The sequence below is a fragment of the Ambystoma mexicanum genome, chromosome 6q (genome assembly GCF_040938575.1).
Source record: "Ambystoma mexicanum isolate Mex_15411 chromosome 6q, UKY_AmexF1_1, whole genome shotgun sequence".
Lineage (NCBI taxonomy): Eukaryota > Metazoa > Chordata > Amphibia > Caudata > Ambystomatidae > Ambystoma > Ambystoma mexicanum.
This window is the reverse complement of record NC_090937.1, coordinates 228,341,985-228,364,624: the sequence shown is the minus strand read 5'-3', so window position 1 is coordinate 228,364,624 and position 22,640 is coordinate 228,341,985. Positions and strand designations below refer to the sequence as shown.

Sequence of the window (22,640 nt, the reverse complement as noted above, 5' to 3'; positions counted from 1 at the left end):
TTCAAGTCTGAGATCACCATTCTTATCTGCTGACCCAAATTCTTTTCTAGTTTAATGTGTAGAAGTGTCTTGTCCATGGTAACACTTTTCATCCATTTGTATTCACTGATGCAGCCCTCAGTATAGAGTGTGGTATCATAGACAGAACTTACTACACGCTCAAGCCAGTAGATGTTGCATACTCCAGGAGTAGGTAATTTGAAAATAACATTCTGCCTGCCTGTTGTGTCATCCCTGGATATATCAAACCTTAAAGGTGAATTCCTATAGCTTAGCCTCAAGTCTGGCTAATTTAGAGTCCACTTTCTTGGTTCCACCTGGTGTGAGACGGCAGATTAGTGGCTTGTGGACATTGTGGGAGCTGAACTTTCTGCTTCTGATGCAGGTTTGAATACGTTCAGTGACCTGCTCACAGGTGAGTAACCCCCGCTTGATGACTAACTACTTATTTGTAAAATTGGTAAATGACTGGGAACCAAATGGAATTACAGTCTCCTTATTCACATTCAATTTGCGCATAAAGGCAATCTTCGTTTCATATTTATACTTGTGTGCCATTCTGGGATCAATTTGAGACGAGGCTAAACTTATTTCATGCAGTCTGCTCTCCCGGGGCTCTTGTGGAGATGCTATTAGACAAGGTTGTTGGTAGGCGTGGTGGTTTCTGTTATATTGTGTGTTGATTTGGTATTGATATGGTTCGGCAATGGTGTGCGTGCGGAAGAGATTCTGGACGTTGACATTTGGTCCCCGTCCAAAGACTTCTCTTGTTGTATTATACCAGTGCCTATTGGGCTATTGGAAACGGCGTCCATGGTGATGATGGTCAGTCTATCAGACTGTAACTCTCTAGGCCACAAATGACTAAAAGGTTATCCTAGAAATGAATGGCATTGCCTCTGAGAATGTGTTATGAGCACTGAAAACTAAAGCCACAGATGAGAGTCCAAAATGTACCCTTGTATATTAGAATGCACTCTTGCTGTCGTGAATGGTACGACGTCCTTTTGCCAACGGGAGTTTTTTCAATAGAATTTGTACTGAAAAAAAAATCCATAGAAAAAACGAATTGAAATATAGATATCGGGGCCTGCGGGGTAAGGGGTTAAAAGGCACGGGTAGGGGGTCAGGGTGGGGTTAATAACATAGAGACATGTAGAACCCCCAAATTTAAAAACAATTTCATTTTTTTTCAATGGATTTGTTTCAGTAAAACAATCAATCGAAAAAACGACTGTTGGTAAAACGACATAAAACCGTCATGAATACTGTGAGTGGCTTGGGCTCTCGGAGTAGCTAGATTGGGTGGTAGATGATAGTAAGATCCAGCTTTGTGAACATTTTGGTATTATTTTCAACTGATTCAGTAATGTTTAGGGGTCTGTAAGTGTCACCATTGATGTTAAAATGAAGGCTCTGAGGATCTTGTTTTGCTTAGGGCATGATTTGTAGTGCAAGCACATGCAGCAAAGGGACCTCAGAACCTCAGGTGACGACCCCACCATTAAACATAGAGAGAGGTGAGGTGAACTGGCCTAGTCTATCAAATAACTTTATTTAGGGCTCTATTTGTGGGTGCTTTCTAAGTAGACCCATAATACCCTGTATATTGTGCAATTTCATGATACTCCCCAGAACTACAATACTCAGAAAAGTAGATGCCATGGATTTCGTGCCACTACCACCCATTTTCATCTAATCAAGTCCGTTGCAGTTGCACGATCACTTGGCCGGATACTCCAACAGGTCTGCGTCAACTAAGAGCAGCAATGGACGATTGGGAAAGAAGCTGGTGAGATTTATGCCACTAGACTGAAACAAGGCACCAGAAGAAGAGTCAACACATACGATCAACAACCCAACCTACCTCTCGAACCACCAATGGGAGCCAAGCAGCAACTGAGCAATGCAGATTTAATTCAAGACCAGTGAGCCTCCACACCCACCCAATGTTGAAAATGTTATGTCCCCCCCCTACAAGCCATAAAAGTCCATCAAAAGGAAGATGATTAAAAAGAGAGAGAAGAGTGTTGCATCCTGAGGCCTTGTATCTACAGGTACACCTTTACCAGGTCAAACCACAGCATTTTTGCTGCAATTTTTTGTACAGGGTTATATTTTTGCCGCGATTTTATCACTGCATACCCTCTCACTCAACATTGCCTTGAGGTGTATCTTAAAGGTACCCAACGTCTTCTCCAATGTTAAGGCACCTTGCTGAGACCAATAATTCATGAGGGAATTTATTTTTACTAGGTTGCTCTGAGGCATTAGTGTTGTTCGCGTAGTCATGACAATCTGAAGTAGGTTCCTTAGTGACTGAGCTGGAGCATTTGCCAGTTTCTAAACAGTGGTCAGACTACTGAGTTGAATCTTTTCGGCTATGGGCATGACGTTGAACTCTAGAAAGATCATGTCAATGGAAGAGCGCTGTGGAAGTCTAAGTATCATTTTGAGCAGACTGTGCTCTAGTTTGGAGACCCTTTCAAGATTTTGCAAGGCCCATATTTCTGCTCCATAGAGAATGATGGAGGTCACCTTTGCGTGGTATAGTTTGAGCACTGCATCAATTGAGAAGCCTCCTTCTTTGTTTTTGCGAACGAGTTGATGGTACTAATTAGGATGGCAGTTCTGTTATGGACGTGGAATAAATGAGCTGTGCCTTGCAGATTGTTGTCAAGGCACACGCCCAGGTACTTATACATGTTGACTACTTCAATTTCTCATTCGTTCATCTCCCACTTAGCCTTCTTCACTTTTCTTCTAGGCGGACAGAAGACCATAATATTGGTCTTCATTGTATTCACCACTGAGGAGTTGTGGTCGGTGTATTACTTTAGATTATTTAGGGAGGCCTGAAAACCCTGTGGGGTTCAGTTAAGGACCATAATGTTGTCTGTGTAACCCAACCATTTAATTGCTACATTGCCCAGTTTTGGTGGAATGGAAGCTGGACTGGTCAGGGCGTTGTCCATGTTGGCAAGATAGTGGTTAAAGAGTGTGGGTGCCAAGTTGCAACCGTGCTTTAGGCCTCTACATGTGGGTCCATGCAGTAGTTTTGCCGTGTTGGTCCATCCTGATCATGACTGGAGTGTTCTCATGGAGAGATATAATCATGCTCAATCATACCTCATCCTTATGCTTAGCTTATGACAGAGATGGTTGCCGTCAATTGTGTCAAAGGCGGCACTGAGATCTATGAAGGCTGTGTAGGCCGGTGTTTGTCTTACTGTCCAGGCCTGCTGGATAATTGTGCTGAGGGCCAGTATGTAAGTGGTGGTTATTTGACCCTTCCGGAATCCAGTTTGATTCAGGTGGATGAAATTGCAGTCCTCAGCCCATGTTTACAGTTCCAGGAGAAGAACTCTGGTGAAGGTCTTTGCCGGGGCGCCAAGCATTGCCAAAATCCAATAGCTGCCTGTATCCGTTGGACTTCCCTTTTTGAAAACGGGAACGACAATGCTGTCACGCCAAGACGGCAACATTTTCTGTGAAATTCCAATGGAGGTGAACAGTACGCGTAGTGCCACGGACCAGACCTCAGTGACAGATTTTATGAGGGAGCTACAAATTCCGTCAGATCCTGGTGCCCTGACGGCTTTGCTTGCGTTGATGAGGCTATGGATGTCTCCAGGCGTGTGGCGATATGACCAGATAGAATGTTGGTCAAAGTTACTCAGTGTCTCTCCCAGCACAGCCCTTAGTACCTTTTCAATGTGTGCCTTCCATGCTGATTCTGTTACACCGTTTAGGACACTGTTTCCCATGTTCTTCGAAGTCCCATCTCCAATGATCTGACAAAAGTTGACAGAACCGTTTGTTTGGGAGGCAAAGAACAGAGTTTTCAATTTGTTGCATTCAGTCTGATAGTTGTACCTTCTCAGCCAGATGGAGTAACGTTTTTTGAGCCTTTATGTTTCTGCCTATGCATGATGGGATCTGACTCCGTCTTTGCAAGCACACGTAATTCACTCCTTAGGACTCTTTTTCTGTCTCTTATGGCCTTGTCGTAGGGATGCCCATGGTTTTTGTTGACGATGGTACCAGCTCTGTTAGTGGTCGTACATTTAACCGTGCCCATTCACGTGAGTTCTCCACGATATCAGCAAATGCTTTGATGGCTGTCCTTGCAAGGTCATCACTCATTTTGGCATTAATTTCCTGAAATGTCTCCCCATATGTGGTTAGTGCATGTAATATGGTTGGTAGGAATTTTTCGATATTAGAGTCCCTCCAAGAGATCCGGTTCAGCGTGGTGTTTACAGACAGTTGACCAGATTGTGTACCACTATGAGGTAACCGATGAAGGTTCAGCCTCATTGCGGGAGGATATGATCACTTTCGGGTCTATGCGACACACACACATGTCTTCAATTATTGCGCCTTAATTGGCGACAAATACGTAGTCCTGTATGCTGCTCGAAGTGCCACTTACATGACTGAAATTAGGCAGAGAGTCAGAGGGGAGCACACCCTTAACCATGGAGAACCCCGCTTTGCCCATCAAGCAGCTCCACTTTAGCACCTGTTTCACTTTGGTCATTCCATTCCTCAAAGGTAATGGTGCTGAGTCCGGTGAGATGCTATCCTCTGATTGTAGCGTGGTTGGAATGGTTCTGTTGAAATCACCACAGACCAATATTACGCTGGTGATATTCAGTTGGCTGAGTGCTTCCTCCAAATCTCTCATCACTGCACGATCGCTCTTAGCGTTTGGGAGTACGGGAATATTATTAATGACATGGAGCTCACGAGTAGTAGCTTGAAGGTGGTCTTGAGGTAGAGTCATTTTCCCAATGAGTCTGTTTAGGGAAGTCAGGTACCTCCTCCATGCTAATGGGACTTCTCACTCCCAATATCAGCCCCCCTTTGGGTAGTCCTCTTGTGCCCTGAACCTCATGGCGAGTTATCGAGTGCCATCCATCCAATCCTAAGGGATTTATCAGCCAGGTTTCCTGTAAAGATATTATGCTCAATCTATCTATTCGCTCTAGTAGACCTTCTTCACTAAATAGATGCGATGATCCATGTGTGTTCCAATCTCTTTTATCGGAAGGTATCACAGGGAACCTGTCAGATGGATGACATATTTGTATATCACCGATCACAAAAGCTGTGCCCAGTGAGTCCTGCTGGCCTGGTATTGACAAGGCTGTCGAATGACTGGTGTGTCATTTTGGTGCTTGTCGATGTAGTGAAATGTTGGACATATACAGAGAATGGCTCCCATAAAAACTATAGATTGGCCCAGTGACAGGTATTTAGATATAAGGGTTGCCCTGAAAACATTGTTGCACACAAGTGGGTAACATTTTACACAGAGGGAATGGTGTTGTTTTTAAAAGAGTGTGGCATTGTGTATGTTAGAGTGTGTGACTATCCTGACGCAGTGGACTATAGAAAGGGCACAGGTGAGGATTGCAGAGAGAGAGTAGCACAGTCCTGCTTAAATGATCATAGACATGGAAGAGAAGCAGAATATGTGCATTGGGCCTGAAGACCTGGCAGGTGCCACTGGACACATTAGAGTATCATAAAACATTAGTGAGAGTGAAGTACCAGCTGTAACAGCAGCTTCCCTAATCACAAGGTTCTACCTTGCTAGGAGAAGCAAGGGTTGCAAGAGAGTTTTCCGTTATTTATGCCCCGTTTTAACCAATATGCATGAACCCCTTTTCATTTGCCCGCGTTTCTAGGCATAGCTTCCAACCAGACCTGTCAGGCGAGCGTCAGTGTAAACCAACCAGCGTTTTTATTTGCTTTCGGCACTTGTCGACCTGCATTTATACTATACAAAGTGAAACCAAAAGAGTGCAACTGCACAAAAATGGAAAGAATAAAAACAGAACTGAATGGGCTCCCTGACATGAGTCTTGCGGTTGAGAACACTGACCATTAGAAGGTTATGTTGCTTTGTGTCTCTAAGTAGCAGCATTCGGTGTGACTGTGGAAGAGGGCGATGCTGCACCCTCAGATACCATGGTAACCTAACTTAACAATTGTTTTGGTGAATATAGCAACTGCGTTTCTAGCTTGTAACGCAGTTGCTATAGTCACCGAAACAATTGCTAAGTATATGCGCCCACTAAAGAAAGTACAGAAATGTATATATGCTACAGGAGACGCTGCCCTTCTGGCTTCAAAGCCTTTACTCGGTGGCAGCCAGACGTGTAATTGGGTTGGCCAAAAAGCATTAGATGACTCCTATAGCACAAACTCATTTGGATCCATCACAGACCTCTAACCCTAATCAATTAGACGATTCTCTTCTATGAGGAGCAAAAACGCCCCCGGCTTGCCATGAGGGAGGCGGGAGCTTGCTCATGAAGGTCAGCCAATCAGTCTACGAGAAGCGAAAAGGCTCCTGTCAGGGAGGTAAAGCCTATTCAGTCCTGTTTTTATTCTTTGCATGTTTGTGCAGTTCACTCTTTTGGTTTCATGATTGCTTACTTTTCCCTTGTTAACAGAAACAACTACATTTTTTTAATGTAATGGTATAAGGTTTTGCTTGTAAAAACCAGTTAAAACCAATACAAACATTTTAAAAAAATAGTTTTGTTTTAATTCGTTTTTATTCGAAAAATACAGTGTGCATCAAACAAGGGCAGTACTGTCAGCATACAAACACCACTTGGGGGCTGCGAAATGTAAACAAACTCTAACATTAGGTTTGTGTTCAATGTTCATAGGAAGGGTGCAATTAATTTGGCAAACATTAGTGGCATGGCTGAGGACCGCAGTCTCGTTACCCTCTATACACTACCCTCATGACCAGCCCCCGTAAGTGCCACATCCGCATCAATGCCATCATAAATCCCTTTAATCACTGTGGTGAACTGGGGGTTAAATACCATGGCCCTCATTACAACACCGGCGGTAACCAATGGCGCTATTAGCACCATGGTTGCTGCCTGTATTGTAATGAGTCCGCCATGGTGCAATGGGGAATTACCACCCCATTCCAAGGTTGGCGGGGCGGTAATTCCCCATTGCACCATTGGCCCTTCCCCATTCCCATTTTTGCCCCATAGGGCTCAATGGGAATGGGGAAGGCAGTAATTACGGTACCACAAATTGCGGTACCGTAATTACCTTCAAGGTCCCTTTGCGGCTCCCTACGTTAATGGGTGGTCCAGACCAGCTGTTAAGGTCGGGAGCCGCAAAGGGACCTCGTAATTAGGCGCTAAGGGGTTAACGGCGCCGCAGCCTTTAACCCCTTAGCGCCAGGGTCGTAATGACCCCCCCATGAGTTGTAATACCATCCACATGAAATCCCAATTTACTATCTCTGTTCATGCAGATGATGTGTGTTGGTAATTTCATTTGTGGCTGGGTATAAATCTCACCTGAATTGCACCAACCAAACATTGAATTACTTTGGCCAATGTTTTTCTCCAAAATACTCATGTGAATTTTATTACCACAGTTGAGAAATGTAATGGGGTGCAAAGCCTCACTTTCACTACTATCACACTATTCATCAGGCTAACGTTTCTTGCTATCCTGCCCAGCTGGAATGAGTCTGGAGGGATGAATGAAACCATGCACATTAAATGGTTGACTTAGTTGATCCCAAAATATTTTGAACATCTCAATATTGAACGTGTTAGGACCCAGTCATTTACTTGATGGCATAGAAAGAATGAAAAATGTCCCTTTATTCCACTGTTATAGGATTAATGAAGTGTCCCAGATACTACTAGGTCAGGCCTGTTATTGCCACCTGATACAGAATTTCACACAACTTTATAAAGTGAAGAATAACAGTGAAGATGTAGCCTACCAGTAACCTTTGTGAGAAGGTCAGTATCCTAACCTGCTCAAGAAGCAATGGGTACCTCTTAAGGCCTCAATGGGAGGCCTACCAGGGAGGAATCCAGATTCATTCCTACCCCTGAGGAGACAGTGGTAATGGCTAGGGTCCCAAATCACGTCCCTCCTCGATGTGCTGGTTTGTATTTGTGCATTGCCACATTTCATCACCGCATGCCTGTGACCCCAAATGTTGGTCAAGTTCTCTCTTTTCATTTTAGAGATCCAGAAGAGGAACAGCATTGAGACAAAGAGTCAGCAGCTCCACATGAAAGCATTTCAGCACATCCCAGCAGATAGAGAAAAAGATGGAGAGCCTGCTTCCCCACCAGAAAGCCTAAATGAGCGGCATACACAGCATACCCCTGGAGGTGAAACACTAGAGACAGGAGACCGAGCTACTATGCGGCAGTCATCAAATGCACGCACCACATGCAAGCCTCATCCCACCTGATGAGGTGACCGACGCGGCACCCCTAGACACCAGGGACATGCAACACACACCCACAGTCAAGGACTAAACTTAACTTTGGGTGGCCAGAGCAGCCCCTCCATAACACGAACTGGGACATTGTACATATTGGTGATTTACGGTGGCCCTGCATGAAAAAGGGGGCAGAGCTTAATGCACTATTTAAAGCTACTGCTGCATGTAACACCTTGCAGGTGGGGAAGTGAAGGCCTGGTTGGCCATGGACAGTAGACCAACCAGGGAATAGGGAGGGGAGTTAAAAACAACACCGGGAAACATAAATGTGTTTGCTGTTTGGATAAGGTCAGTGGAGGACGACATGGCAGGGTAGGAGACCAGCAGGAGGAAGGGGGAGGTGTGGATTGTGGTGGCGATCTTTGGAGCAGGTGAGGCTTTGGTTAACAAGTGCAAGTGGTGCTGCATTCTGAGTGTGCATGGCAGAGTGGTGAGCGCTTAAGGGAGGAAATGTAGGGAGTGAATGTGAAGGGCTTGTGTGAGTGAAAGGAGTGTCTTTCACTAGAAGTTGGGGTGGAGTAGTAGTGCAGAGGAGGGAGAAGTACCATAGAGGAGGGAGGAGTAGAGAAGAAGAGGGGAAAGGTAACATCAAAGGGTGCAAGCAAGGAATGAGAGACATTGGAGGGACAGAAGAGGAAGACACAAGGGATGGAAAAGGTGGGGGAAGTTGAAGGGAGCAGAGTAGCAGGACAGGTACATTAGGATGTGAGAGGGAGAGGAGTACGTGGATTTAATAGGAAGGAGATCAAATTGAGCAGAGTGTCTGGAAGGTACAATCCATAATCCCTTTGTAGATAACTAACAACGGGATAGTGTAGGGACAGTTTAGGAAGTCCTGTAGGGAGTTTAGATAGATAAAGCACTGGCTTTTTAAAAGTCAGAACTTAAACTGGAGGAACCTGGGGAGGAGGGACGTTTGGGCTGGGGAGGTTTGGGGCTTAGTTGAGAGAGAGTGGGATGGCCCTTGGGCCCAGAAAGATCCAATACAAACTCTTGCACTGTCTCTGAGACACAAGCGTATTTCTTGAGCCATCTGGGGCAACTCCTTGTCTTCAACTAGCAAAAGCCATTTTTGAATTGCGATTCTGTGTAAATCATTAGTTGGTTGCTGTGCCTTCCCTTGCCACACAAAAAACTGGACAACTCTGGAGCATTCCTTACATGTTTTAAACTTTTGCAATTACCCAAACCTCAATCTCTTGAAAAACATCCAACTTGCTACCCTTTCTCATAATCCCAGTCCAAGCAACCTGTCCCTCAATGAGGCTTCAGCAGAGCCCTAGACTACGGCAAGTCAGCAGTAACTTGGTTGAATTGAAAAAACTGCTAATAAATCGTATGCGTTTGACATAGTATCCTCTTCCAATATTTCACTAGCCTTGAAGACATAAGAAATGCTCCTACTTTAACATCTATCCAAACAATGAACCCGTCAGTATCAATATTTGTTTATTTGCATACAAAATATCCTTAAGCCAAAAGACAAATTGCATGCATTAAAATTATACAATAAATGAATAATGAAGAATTAAACAATATAATAAATAGATGTATCTCAGTTCCGCATTCCTTTAGTCATAGGACAAATTTTCTCTGCTATTCATGTGCAGGCTTGCGTTAGAAACCAATTTGAGCCTTAGTGAATGCTTAAAATGAGCGTTTAAGATAAAGAACGTTCCAATATCTGGAACTAAAATAAGATGCAACAGTGCCGGGCTGTGTGTTAAAAGTTCATATCTCTTGGAAGAGGAAATCAAGGGAAGTTTCCATATCTCTCTGTACTGCAGACAAAAGAAGAGTCAAATACCCAGTCTCCAGCTCTTCTGGGGAATACGGACAGACACACTAACATAATTCTAATCTACTTCTTGGATCACAAACCGTACTCAAAGTTAACACTTTTAACAGCAAAAGCGCTAGTAAAATTCACTTAGATCACATATCTTCTTATAAGTCTGAATAACTAATTTAAAAGGATTTCTGAAACTTTCATGGGCTAGATTTGTAGGTTTCGCACATTTCTCCACAACCCGTTTTTCAGAATATTCCTATTAGTGTTTGACCTCTCTATTTTCTGGACAGCTTTAAAACACACAATCCACAGAATACAGCCTTCCCTATCTGAAGAAAGAAAAACTTCCAGTTTTGAGTGTGTCAAGGTTGTTCTCCTATGTTTCCAAATGTACAACCAAGTGGAGAGTGGTGCGCTTTTTAAGTTATCCTCCAAGTGGTATTCCACCCTCATTATGAACTGCATAAACTGAAGTTAATGAAAGACACCCAGGAAGATTACAAAGAAAAACATTCCCTACTGTCTGAAGGGACTCACCCTGCCCCCTTAGATTCCTGTACTTTTAGCAACATATCTATTGGTTAAGTGCCAACATATTTTCATATCAAACACTCCCTCCTATTGATTGCTTCATTGATGACAACTTGTTTAATGTAAGCCCCCTGGCCTCAGGTTTCCTAGCCCAAGTAATCACAATTATTAACCCTTGAGGCAGCAACACCATTGTATATTTATTTATATGTATGCTTATTTTACGGATTGTCATATAATTGGCTTAGGTAGATGCCAAGCTAATTTGCTTAGCATCCAGCAACTATTGACACAAACGTGGGTTTTTCGCTATTAGACAGCATCTTCACCATAGGAGAGGACTCCAATTGTTCTTCTTTTTATCTTGGGAAGATCAGAATTGAAATCCTCAATCGCTTTCTGAAGTGGATAGATATATTCATTAGATAGCAGTGAAGCAAAGATGCGCCCAATTGAGGTGATGGAGTTTGTACAGGCTGCATCTCTCTCATACCTTACTACATCTGGATTTCCTTCATGGAGTAAAACCAGCAATCTGTGGAAGTCCTCTGGGACCATTTATTTTGCACAGTTGCCCATGGCACTGCTTTATTAAAAGAAACAAATGCTTTGGACAGGTCAGTGAATGCTAGGTACATAGGCATGTTTTGACTTGTATATTTTACCGTCAAAATATATAGATTTAGTATATGCACACATGTGCACAGGTCTTATCTATATCCTTGCTGTGTGTCTGCAATGATCTCATTTGCACTAATCAAGTTCTGTACCTAGTGTACATTAATCCTTTGCAGAGTTTCTGTCAGTGCCAGCCAAAGCTTTCACGTGTAATCTTGACACGTAGTGAAGTTATAAATTCTTCCTAACAATGTGACCCACTGAATGCTTAAATAAACATGCAGAGGGACCTATTGATTGAAAGATGGATGGATGGATCCCACAAATCACCAAGCTGTAAGGAAACAATGTACACATTAACAAAAATAACTTTACTGAGTCTATACTAAAGATCAGACCAAAACAATACAGACCGGTGCAATATGTGCAGGTTATTCGTAACAATAAGTCTGAAGGCACTGGCAGGTGGTTGGTCAAAAACTAACAGTAGAAACAAGAACAGGATTAGCCTCGGGCTCAAGATCCTCTGAGCTCCAGAACCCCTTAGAAGTGTGCTTACCGTGGAATCCGGAAAGCGTAGAGAGAATATGGATGAAGACCCCAAAGTAAGGTAAACACGACCAGAAAGATGTGAAGAGAAAAAATGTCTTTCCCACGTTGCACGTGTTCGCGTTCTCACTAGAGTTTTAGTACAGAAACAATGAAAGTAAAAGTCTTCCCACGTTGCGTGCGTTCGCATCCTCAATGCAAGTGTAGAAAGGTGAAGAAAAAAGTTCTTTCCCAAGGAGCGCGCATTCGCGTCCTCACTGTAGTTGTAGACGGGTGAAGAGAAAAAGTTATTTCCCACGGAGCGCGTGTTCGCGTCCTCACTGGAGTTGCAGTGTTAGAGCTAAAAGGTAAGGTTGGTCCGAACACCTGGGTAACCCAGTTGGGAAAAGACAGAAGGAATGAAGAAATCCTGCTCAGGTAAGGACAGGAAGAGCGATAGAGCCGTAACCAATAAAACATAAATTGAAGGTAAGCCACAGACTCCCTTCTAAGCTTGCGCTATGCCAGCATCAAATCAAACAAGGGAAATCCAAATAGCAGGTCGAAGTCAGTCCAGGTCGAAATTCCTAGAAAAGTGAATCAGAATCCAAGGGGCAGGCGATGGCAAAACGTAGATACGAAGCAGAGGTTGGCAACAAGAAACAACAATGACCAAAAAACAACAGTCAAAGTTTGTTCAGAAGCGAAGAGCTGAGCGCCGGAAGGGCTGATAAAGACGAATACACGTGAGCTTACGCAGTTTACCCAAATGTAAGGGACGCCACTGCTGCCATGGCAACCGCCAGTCTCTGTGTCCTGACTTCCCACTGAAGACATTTCCTAAAGGGAAAGTACGCCGAATTGCTGGGAACTGAAAGTGCTTAGAATGTAGTCTTGTATTAGCAGTGTCTTGTAATGGACTCCTCATGCATGTGTGCCTCTGGATTGTGACAGTTTCACTGCACCGTTCATAAGAGAAATAGGTCTCTAATTCTCAGGAGATGTGTTCACCTCTCTTTAAATATTGAGAAAAGTATTGGTTTCCAACACCATAGATCTAGACTTGGTGGTACCACTACTTCATTTTCCACAGGATTCAGGAGAGGGACCCAATGGACAGGGTCGGCTTATAGAGGCCAATTGAATTTCCGTAAATACTATGGCTTTTCCAATTAGATGATCTACTTAAGGTCAGGAAAAGGTTAGCTGCAGGGGTAAATGGAGACTCTAGGAAGAGGTTATCCATTACTCCACAAGCTCCAGCTATGCAAGGAACGTTCCCAGTTCTATTTAAACAATGTTTGCTGCAGCGAGCTGTTGTAAGTCAGGTGAAGGACATGCACGACTGGACATGCTTCAGCTCTCAGTTTTATTAAAGCAGCATAAAAAGTCCCCACCTAGCCCTATTGCTACTGTGGAGGTTCCCAGTTCCAAGAAAATAACAAAAGGTGCTTGTCAGGATGTCGTACCAAACTTAACGTTGTCTTCTGTGCACGCTATCTTATATTTATAACTGACCCTACTCCTAACAAAACAAATGCAAACTTAGCCGAGCAAGGATTTTCTCAACCGCTCACCAGTGAGTGAGGTCCAGCTTGCGCTATCCCCTAGTGAGGGTTTTGCATAGCAGGCTCAGCTCCATAGTCTTTAAGTGGGTGGCTCCACCTGGGGAAGAAGGGACAAATTCCCTGGATTTGTCACAGTCCCTCTTCAAAATAAGCTGCCCATAAATGTGATGGAAAAGAGGATTCCAGCAGAGTCTGTTGCCCTTGAAACAAATTGCCCCCATTTTTGCATATTCTGTAAGGTTGCGGCTACTTCTAATTTCTGACAGTCTTGGCTGCACTGACTTTCTTTACGTAAATTACAGATTTTCTTGCATGTATTACTTTCCTTGTGCATTATGATTCTGTCTGAGGGATTGTTTAACTAGTTACTTTAAATCCATCTCTTTCTTATCTACTCTCTACATCACAACAATTATATACTTGGCGAGGATTATGTTTGTAAATGTAAGTCCTATTCATAGTTAGCTTTCAGCTTTTTGTGGAAAACTGAACATATGTCTGACAAATCAATTTGGGACAGTTTCTTGAGTAAGGAAAGATTCAATACATTTTCGGTTATCCGCAATAATCATTTTAGTTATCATTGGCTGACCTAATTTGTTACACCGAATTGATATTCTGTTGCTAATTATTTTCCCTTCAATTATATGAATAGTCTGTTGTATGACATTATCCCTTTCTCTAAAGCCCCACTCAAATTCCAGTGGGTAGTGGCCACGCTCTTTTCTAAAAAGATATTCTCAAATCGTGGATTTCTATCCAGTGTAAGCACGGTATGGAAACATAATCTATGATGGATTCTCCTTCAGCCTCCGAATGACCAATTTCGAGTGAAATCAGAACAGGTACAGGCATTTTTGCCCTGAAACCCACTTCCTGAAGGAAGTGTTGGAAGGTTTCTCCTCCTGTGTCTACTCTCGGGGGGTAATTCATGGATTTTTTGCGCTGAAAAAAACAGGATTTGTGCGCCATTCTGCCCACAAATCCCCATTTGTTAAACAGGGATTTTCGGGCAGAATGGCGCACATATCCCGTTTTTTTCGGCACAGATAATCCATGAATTACCCCCTCGGTGTCTTCAATTCTGAGGGTTCGATTTCCCTTACACAGTGCTATTATGTATCATGTAACCTAGGCACTGCCTAGTTTCAGGGTAAACCCACCATTTAGTGCTTGGATTGGAAGTTTATTTTCCCCTCTTTATAATGTGTATCAACTCCTTATGAAGGATATACATAGGCGAGTTATCTATATTGGGCCACAGGGCACTATATAAGTGTATCTCATAAAGAGGGGCCAATCCTTGGGAGGAAAGTTTGTGACTTAATGCATTTTTGTTGCTATCATCCATCGCATGTATCTTGCAAACTAGGTGAGTTGCTATTGCATGCACACCCACCCCCCCAGAATTCCGCCATCTAGGTTTTTTCCTTTTTGCCACTGCCCAGGGGTCAAATCCATTTAATTGAAGTATTTCTGGGTCCCAGGGACAAAGCCACTAATTTGGAGTATTGCATTCATTTAGGGTCTGTTTTTTCATGATAATACTATATCCTGATACAAAATGTTTCCATTGGTGATCTTCTAACTCCTTATCAAGACCCGATATATGATAGGATTCTGGCCATCTTCTTCTCCCCTCTAACAAGCAATACAGATTTAGGGTCCCCTCAGGGTGTCTCTACTGATTGCCTAAAAGTAGTGCCTAAAAGTAGCACTTGTGCGCTCTACCTTCTCTAAGCCTAAGGTCTGATCCTTCAAGATTGTCGGTAGGCCCCTGATTTATTAATGTGATCCCCCTGCTTTGGGAGCATTCTGGAAAAAGGTTCTTCTATCTGAAACCAGAGGTTTCATATAGAAATTTATTGAGAGCAGGTTATGGTCACTTTCAATGCACCAGTATACTTGGAACTCTACATAGAAAGTGTAGAGGATAATGTGCATGAAAATGTGATCTATGAAATACTACAATCATCGCGAACTGAAGGCGGACACATTGGTTGCCTTCCATCTTGTGTACGTGGAGAGTAACTGTTTTTGAAGAGAAAATGTTCTCATACGTTTCTGTTCTGGTCCACCTGATCATCCTCTGCCTTATATTTTATACTTTTGAGGGTGACATTTCTAAACATAGGGACCTCAGCATAGGGCAAAAAGCTAAGGTTTAGGTCTCTCATCAAGCCAAGTTTACATATTAGCATGACAAAATTGAATTTTACAAAATCTATGAAGAAAAAATATTTTCACTTTTGCAAGTCTTGCTGTAGCCAGAAAATGAGCAAAGAAATGTGAAATTGGTGAAATTCTTTTCTTTTTTAAACGAATCCAAAATGAAATGTTAATGAGGCACTGATTTTAAATGTGTTGTCATATTTTTCTTGCAATCCTATTCCAGACGAAGATCAACGTTAGATGCTGATTAAAACCTTGATTGGAACTAAAAGGACCAGCATAGCTTGTGAGCTTCGTGGAATCAGCATGAGGTATTCTTGCCTCAAGTTATTCTCCCCCCGACGCTCCAAATCTACATTTAGCAAAGTGTCGTCACATAAAATGCTAGTCACACTGGATTCTCTATCGAATCCATTTTTGGTGCAGGTCTTTCAAAAACATTTTGTGACACTTTATGTGACGAAGGGTGCGCGACCACTAATGATAGCAGTATGCTACCGCCAACGCACTCAGATCACTCACTGCCAAGAAGGTGCGTTGATGCACTGGTGTTAATATGTGGTACATCCATACCAGGGCTCGAAATTGAGGGCGGATGGGAGCTATTTATCTCCTGCTTGTATCTTAGAAGAGCCTGGTTAGTTTGATACCAACAGCTACCAGGAGCTACTTCTGGCTCCCAAGGCCAGCTGATGCTGGTCCTACCCACCTATCTCAATTTAACTTGGTGCATTTGGGACATAAATGTTTGAACACTTACATACGACTTTTAAAGCCTAAGGTCTTCTAACTAAAGCACAAAAGGGTATGTTTGCAACTTATGTGGAAGTCAGATTTGCGGAATGCTATGTACTAGCTTCTCGTTCTCCCGTGGCAGCGCCTGGTCACTTGTTAATGCTGGATACCAGGAGCTGCTTTCAGCTCCTGGTTATTCACTCATTCCGATCCCTGCAATACTACTGTGGCCACTAAAGTGGTGGTAGCCTTATGGGAAGTAAAGTTTATTTGTATGGGTGCAAATAATGAGGCCATGTTCTCTACCCCTCTGCCAGTGCTGTGCTCTTTTACATAACCGGTGGAGTTACAGTGTTTGGAACTGGGTCAAACATATACTCACAGCTAATTTTGTGAGTTTTGACTTGTGTGGCTATGCACAATTGAATGAGTGTAGGTGCAAGTCCAAACTATGTATCAAGGCCCATGTAGATGAATGAGTGTGCTTCCTAATAGGGTCTGAATACTATGTTCTGTGGTTTACATGCTTGTGGCTGAACCCCATTGAGTTCAGTACTATTCTAAATGCATGTGCTCCCATGTATCCAACTGAATCTTGGTGTCTAGCTTGTTCCAGCTTTGCAAATTCACTGCAAATCTGGCTGAAAGTAAATGTTAAAGGCTGCAGTTTATGTTAAAGGAACTTCACCAGGAGATTGCTTGGTTTCTGTTGGTTGTAGGTCAAAGGATCGACAACCAAAGGATCGAATGGTCAAAGGGTCGACACCAAAGGACCGAAAACAAAAGGATTGACATTTTTTTTTTTTTACATTTTTTATTTTGGGGGGGGGGGGGCATAAACGAAAACCCCCCAAAAAATGTAATTTAAAAAAAATTTGATCCTTTTGTTTTCGGTCCTTTGGTGTCGATCCTTTGACCATTCGAACCTTTGTAGTCGACCCTTTGACCGGACACCGTTTCTGTTATGTTCAAGTTACATATGCGTGTTTGGAAAGTGCAACACTTAGGGGCAGTGTTTCCTCGCAGAGATGGTTCGGTGTATAAAGAAGTAAAATAATATTGTAATTAAAAACCACTTAAATATTTAACTTGCAATTCTCGTGAAAGTTGGCCTACTGTGAAGACATTTGTGCTGTTTTCACCTATACCCGAATGTGTTGCTGCAGGAAGGATTAGGTTCACTGGTTTGATCATTTGCCTTGACCCAGATTTAGGCAGTCTCATCAGCTGTGAGTGACTCTCTCATTTGTGATTGTTATGAGCTGGGGAACTTAATAACTCGAGACTGGAAGGAAAATAGCTATTACTCCACTGCACCAGGAGACTGCAAGAACCCCCGAGTTTGGGATCTCTGTGCCCTTTCAGGAGGCAGTAGCTCTCGAGTCAAGAGTTGATTCAATTACTGGGACACCCTCTCTTTCAAAGTGAGAATAGCACTCAGAGCCATCTTCTAGCTTGAAGGATCTATTCTCCTACACTGTCAAACAGACTTCTACCCAAGATCCAGGCACCATTTGCCTCCCATTGTGACCTGTGTGCCAGGAAGTCCACTGTGTGCAAGATTCAGAGTAATCCTGTCTGCTGAAAGGCTTGGAGCATCCCCTGCCAACCAAAGATCTTAATGGCCGTGTTACCTGCAAGGAAATAGCACAGCTGTGGCCATTTCATTCCTTTGTCTAGTGTGAGCGCTGGCTCTATGTCTGTGCACACCTTAGCATTGTGCAGGCATACACCCCAAGGAGTAGCCCAGGGAAAGGAGGAATGTCAACCTGTCTTGCTTCACAAAGGGTACATTTACCACCTACCTCCCCCTGCTCAGACTGGCGGTGGTGGTAACCTTGGAACCACGATGATGTACTGTAACTTTCTCTAATGACCAGGAACAACCACTACCCTCAGGTTCCAGACCTCCATCCTCCACATGCATAATGTTAGGTGTACCCCTCATTTCAGTCTATGCTTAAGCTGTCAATGGAAGTCCCACTTGTCTGAGAAAACCCTACTACTGAAAGACAACCACTCCCCCATCTTCCATTCTCCCTCACCCCTGTGTTCGTGTCTTCGTTTCAGTAAGAAGTGTTTTAATTGTTGCCCCACTCATCCGAATGATGTTTGGCTTAATCCCAGTCAAACAGATGTACATTTCCTTCTGACTTTTTAAGATCTTTCATTACAAAGCTTTCCCCGTAGATTGGGCATTGGGGTCCATTCATTCCTATGGATATTTCCGAACATCTTGTACCTCACTGGTATCCAATGGGGTATGTTAATTTGTTGCAATTAGTTCCTATGGTCATCTCACTCAAGTGTCTATGCTTAATATCTAGGGATGCATTTTAACATTATTGAGACAATATGCCCCGTGGTGGTGTGCCCACCGTGGGTAACGGCCCGTCGCCCAAGTTAAGGGCCAGAGCAAAGCAAGGGTCCCTTAGTGGGGGTGGTGGGCCGTTACCCACAGGGTGAGCCCAGCCACCGAGGGGCATATCGCCATTAGCACCCGTGTAGCATGCTACGCGGGTCCTAATGGGTTTAAAAAAAATGGAAAGCATTTTCTTTCTGTGAACGGGACGCCTTACGGAGAGAAAATACTTTACCAACATGGCCAGAGCGGGAACGGGAGCAGCAGCAGCTGCGGCGGTGGAACTCGTCGCCACAGCTAACAGGTAAGTGAAATCGGGGGGAGGGATTTAAAAAAGCAGGGTCGGTGGCGGGAAGATAGCGAGTGGGGGAGCTGCCCGTCAAGCGGCATAGAACGTGGGCTTTCACTGGTAGTGTCAGCCCGCGTTCCTAGCCACCTGATTGGCTGCACCCCCGCCCCTCCCACCCAGGGTGCTAATAGTTAAAAGATCCTTTCCATCTTGAAACAATGGTTAAACGTGTAAAAATGCAAGCTCTTGAAACTGCTGTAACTTTGCCTATGATGTTGCTATGGACATGGGATCTGTTGTAATGTTTTTGCTAATGCTAGCTTAATTTCATATAGCTAGTTTCATTTTAACAAATTGTTTCACGTTTTCAATATTTGAACTCTGCCTGAAATCATTGTGTATTTAATAGTGTTTGCATGTTAGTGATAGCCCCTTCTAGCCTGTAGAGAGCCAATCCCTACACTGCTCTGCTACCCTGCCCAGTGACCTCCACCCTGGAAGCAGAACGGACACCTTACATATCCGAAAATCTTCCCATATGCAACCATATGTATCAGGACTTACTCTGTGAGGTGTTATAGATGGTCACTTGTTAGGCCATTTCAGACGCACTCACGTTTACAGGGTCTTTTCTGAACTCCATCACTCCGGAGGGGGGCCAGAGGGAGCGAGCATCTATCAGCATTTTATGGTGAAAATCTTTCAGAATTGATCACCACCAATATATGGGCAGTATATATTTTTCTGCCCAGGCGGGTTGGTTTATTTATCAGTGGGACCGTGGACTTGTACTCTTCAACTTAGTGGATAGTGAACACAAATATTCCCCAGCTCGATGGCTCTCCCCTGAGTGTAAGGCAGACATTGCTATGTACGCAGGGCAAAAAGGTCAAGTGGGGTCGTAATTGGCTGTCCTTCATCTTTCGATCCATTATCCATTCAGACTCGTGTGTGCGTGTCTTCGTTTCAGTGAGAGGTGCTTTCTTTCTGTCCCACTTCAGAACAGCGGAAGCACAATGGAGGGAAACCTGGAAAATGGAGACTCGGCAGGTGGCCAGCAGCAGGCCTCGCTAGCCCCTCCCAGCACCCCGGACCACCGCAATCCACCAAACCCAGAGACCATTGCACCAGGTAAGGCTCACCAGAATGAGCTTAAAGTATAGCGCGCTGCGAGTGGAGCTTCCTTTTTCAGATCACCCTTTTGAGAGCCAAATATGATATTTTTAATTCCCTTAAATAATCAAAAATCGTATGAATCACATTGTATATGTATTACATGCATGTATGCATTGTACCTTCCTTAACAGTGCCATCTAGATAAGGGGTGGGTGAATTGCCTGACTTTGCTTCTGCACACTTTCATGAAATTAAGTACAAACACCTTTACAACCTTAATGAAGTTGCAAAGTCTTTTGCTACTGGCACTTAAAATACACAAAAACTAGTTTTGTTGTGCAGATTAAAAAAACGTCTTTAAACAAACATGTATTCTTTTGACCTATAGTAAGTCTTATCACAAGGAGGTCTGCTCGGAGAATTATTTCTGTAAAACACAAATTGCGGAAATGATCACCTGCCAAACATTAGCAATTACTTCCAGGTCAAAGGGATGATAGAGACGGAAATGGCTTGCACCGCAGTTGGCCATGAGATTAGGCAGTGGAGCATTTCCACTTCCTGCTTTTCTCTCCTGCGGGGGCAGTGTTGCACAGGACATGTTCGTGACTGGAAGAATCTCTGGGTACATAATTTCTACTGCTGTTTATGCCTCTGGCTTTTTCATGCTAAAAAGGAGATGTTGTGCTTTGTTTTTGGTGAACTCATTTGCCCTTTATCAGCAGATGGAGAGGACACAAGATTTTGTATTTGCTTTTATCTCGTCGTTCCCATTCATGATTTGTTTGTGGGTGCGTGTTCTTTTAGTTCCCACAAAATTGTACTCCGAAAACCTCTCAAATGGAAATATGTATATATTTCTTTCTCAGCACATACATTTCTGACGATTTGTGGCCACAACTGTAGTCGTCTGGAGATTCAAACTGCTATTGTAGTGGTGCAGTCAAAAAAGTATTTGCTGGGACGGGAACGTCATACAATTCCACCAGTTGGAAGCGCGGGGCAGGAAGAAGAACACCCAACTGGAACATGCTAATAGCAGGCATTGACCATTATGTGTTCCTGTTTTAGTGCAGGCTTTATTTCCTTCAAACCTTGCACTTCTGATCCACCAGCTAACCGAGCAAACAAGCAGTCTTTTTTATAAATGCAGGCCCTTCAAGCAATTAGTGGTTACAAACTGCAAATGTGGCTTTCTGTACTGGTTACTAGCTGCGAATGTGGGTTTCTGTACTGCTTACTAGCTGCGAATGTGGGTTTCTGAAGGAGTCGGATTAGAAATGATGAAGAGAACTGTGAGTGGTTCACAAGGGCAATGCTGGGCTTGGGAGCGCAAATGCACAGTGCAAAGGCATGTGACAGAGATACCCCAATCTGGTACAGGGGGCACATGGAAAACCTATGTACTGGATAGACTCAGTGGGGCAGCAGTAGCAATTGCCGACAGGGCAGGGACAACAGTGCTGAGTGGAGAGCTTTGAGGAACAGCATTTAGCAGTGCTGAGAGACTGGTTGGCATGTGTTGTATCCTACCTTGGGTACAGGTGCTCTCCTTGATGACCTCACCCTTATGCTGGATTTCAGAGACTCACTCCAGCCTCATGTGCACAGCACCATACGGTAATGCAAACAAGACACTCACCCTTGGGTGGCCCAGGCCTCTCACTCTCACTAGCGGCCCTGCCGATAATAACTGCACTTATGTATTTAAATAGGTTTCTCAAACAAAAACCCCATTTACAGACCTCATCTCACTCCACCAACAGGGAAATAGATAATATGTATATAAAGAAGGAGCTAAACTATTTTCTAAATAATTATCTCATAAAATTCCCCTGAAGAATGTTCGACCAGTGTGGGGCTTGAAGAACAGAAACATGTTGGGAATGATGATGTCTTTATGGCACATTTAGAATGTTGGATGTTGTTATATAACATCATTTGTGTCCTGTAATTTAATTGTTAGGTTGTTTTAGATTAACTTTTATGTACCATTTTTGTCCACTGTGTGTGCTGTTTAGGGTTTATAGATGTTTTAGTGATATTAATTGGTTTTTAATAAATATATGTGATGAATTATTTTTTGAATATCTGCATAAAGTCTATTTTTTCAGGACTCAGTGTGCCGGAAAATCAGTGATTCTTGGGGATCTGGGTGATCAGATAATTATTTAGAAAATAGCCTAGCTCCTTCTTTATATACATACACGGTAATAACTGCACTCCATCCATGTTGGCTTGCTGCCCTGAGTCCTCGGGCAAATGCACTGGGGCACCGGTTTTTTATATTCAATGGTGATGCTTCTCTGTGTCACCATGGGCTTGGGTGCAGTCAGGCGTGTTTGTGCGCTGCTCGCGCTAAGCATATCGCAGCCTCATAATGACTATAGTGGGTTGCGCTCTCCCATCCACCACAATAAACAGATGCACAAACCCACCCTTGAAACATCACCGTCACACAAAGTCCTTGAGTTTCTGAGGAGGTTGAGTAACTCTCCTTGAGGGGTATCTGCGGGTTTCAGGAGATGGCACACGGTCTTGGCATTTCGGCACTTCCTCCTCTCCCAGGATCTCCACCTCTGGCCTCCTCTTTTCTTCAATCCTGACCGGTCTTGCCTGAGGTAGGTCAC

At 43.6% G+C, this 22,640-nt stretch overlaps 1 protein-coding gene across 1 annotated transcript in view; it reads left to right on the top strand.

Moving 5' to 3' along the window:
• MYOZ2 (myozenin 2) overlaps window positions 1–22,640 on the top strand; it is a 257,211-nt gene that overhangs the window by 117,120 nt on the left and 117,451 nt on the right. The window contains exon 4 of the mRNA XM_069630686.1: window positions 19,896–20,025. Coding sequence (XP_069486787.1) covers window positions 19,896–20,025 — 130 coding nt within the window. The remainder of the gene's footprint in view (window positions 1–19,895; window positions 20,026–22,640) is intronic.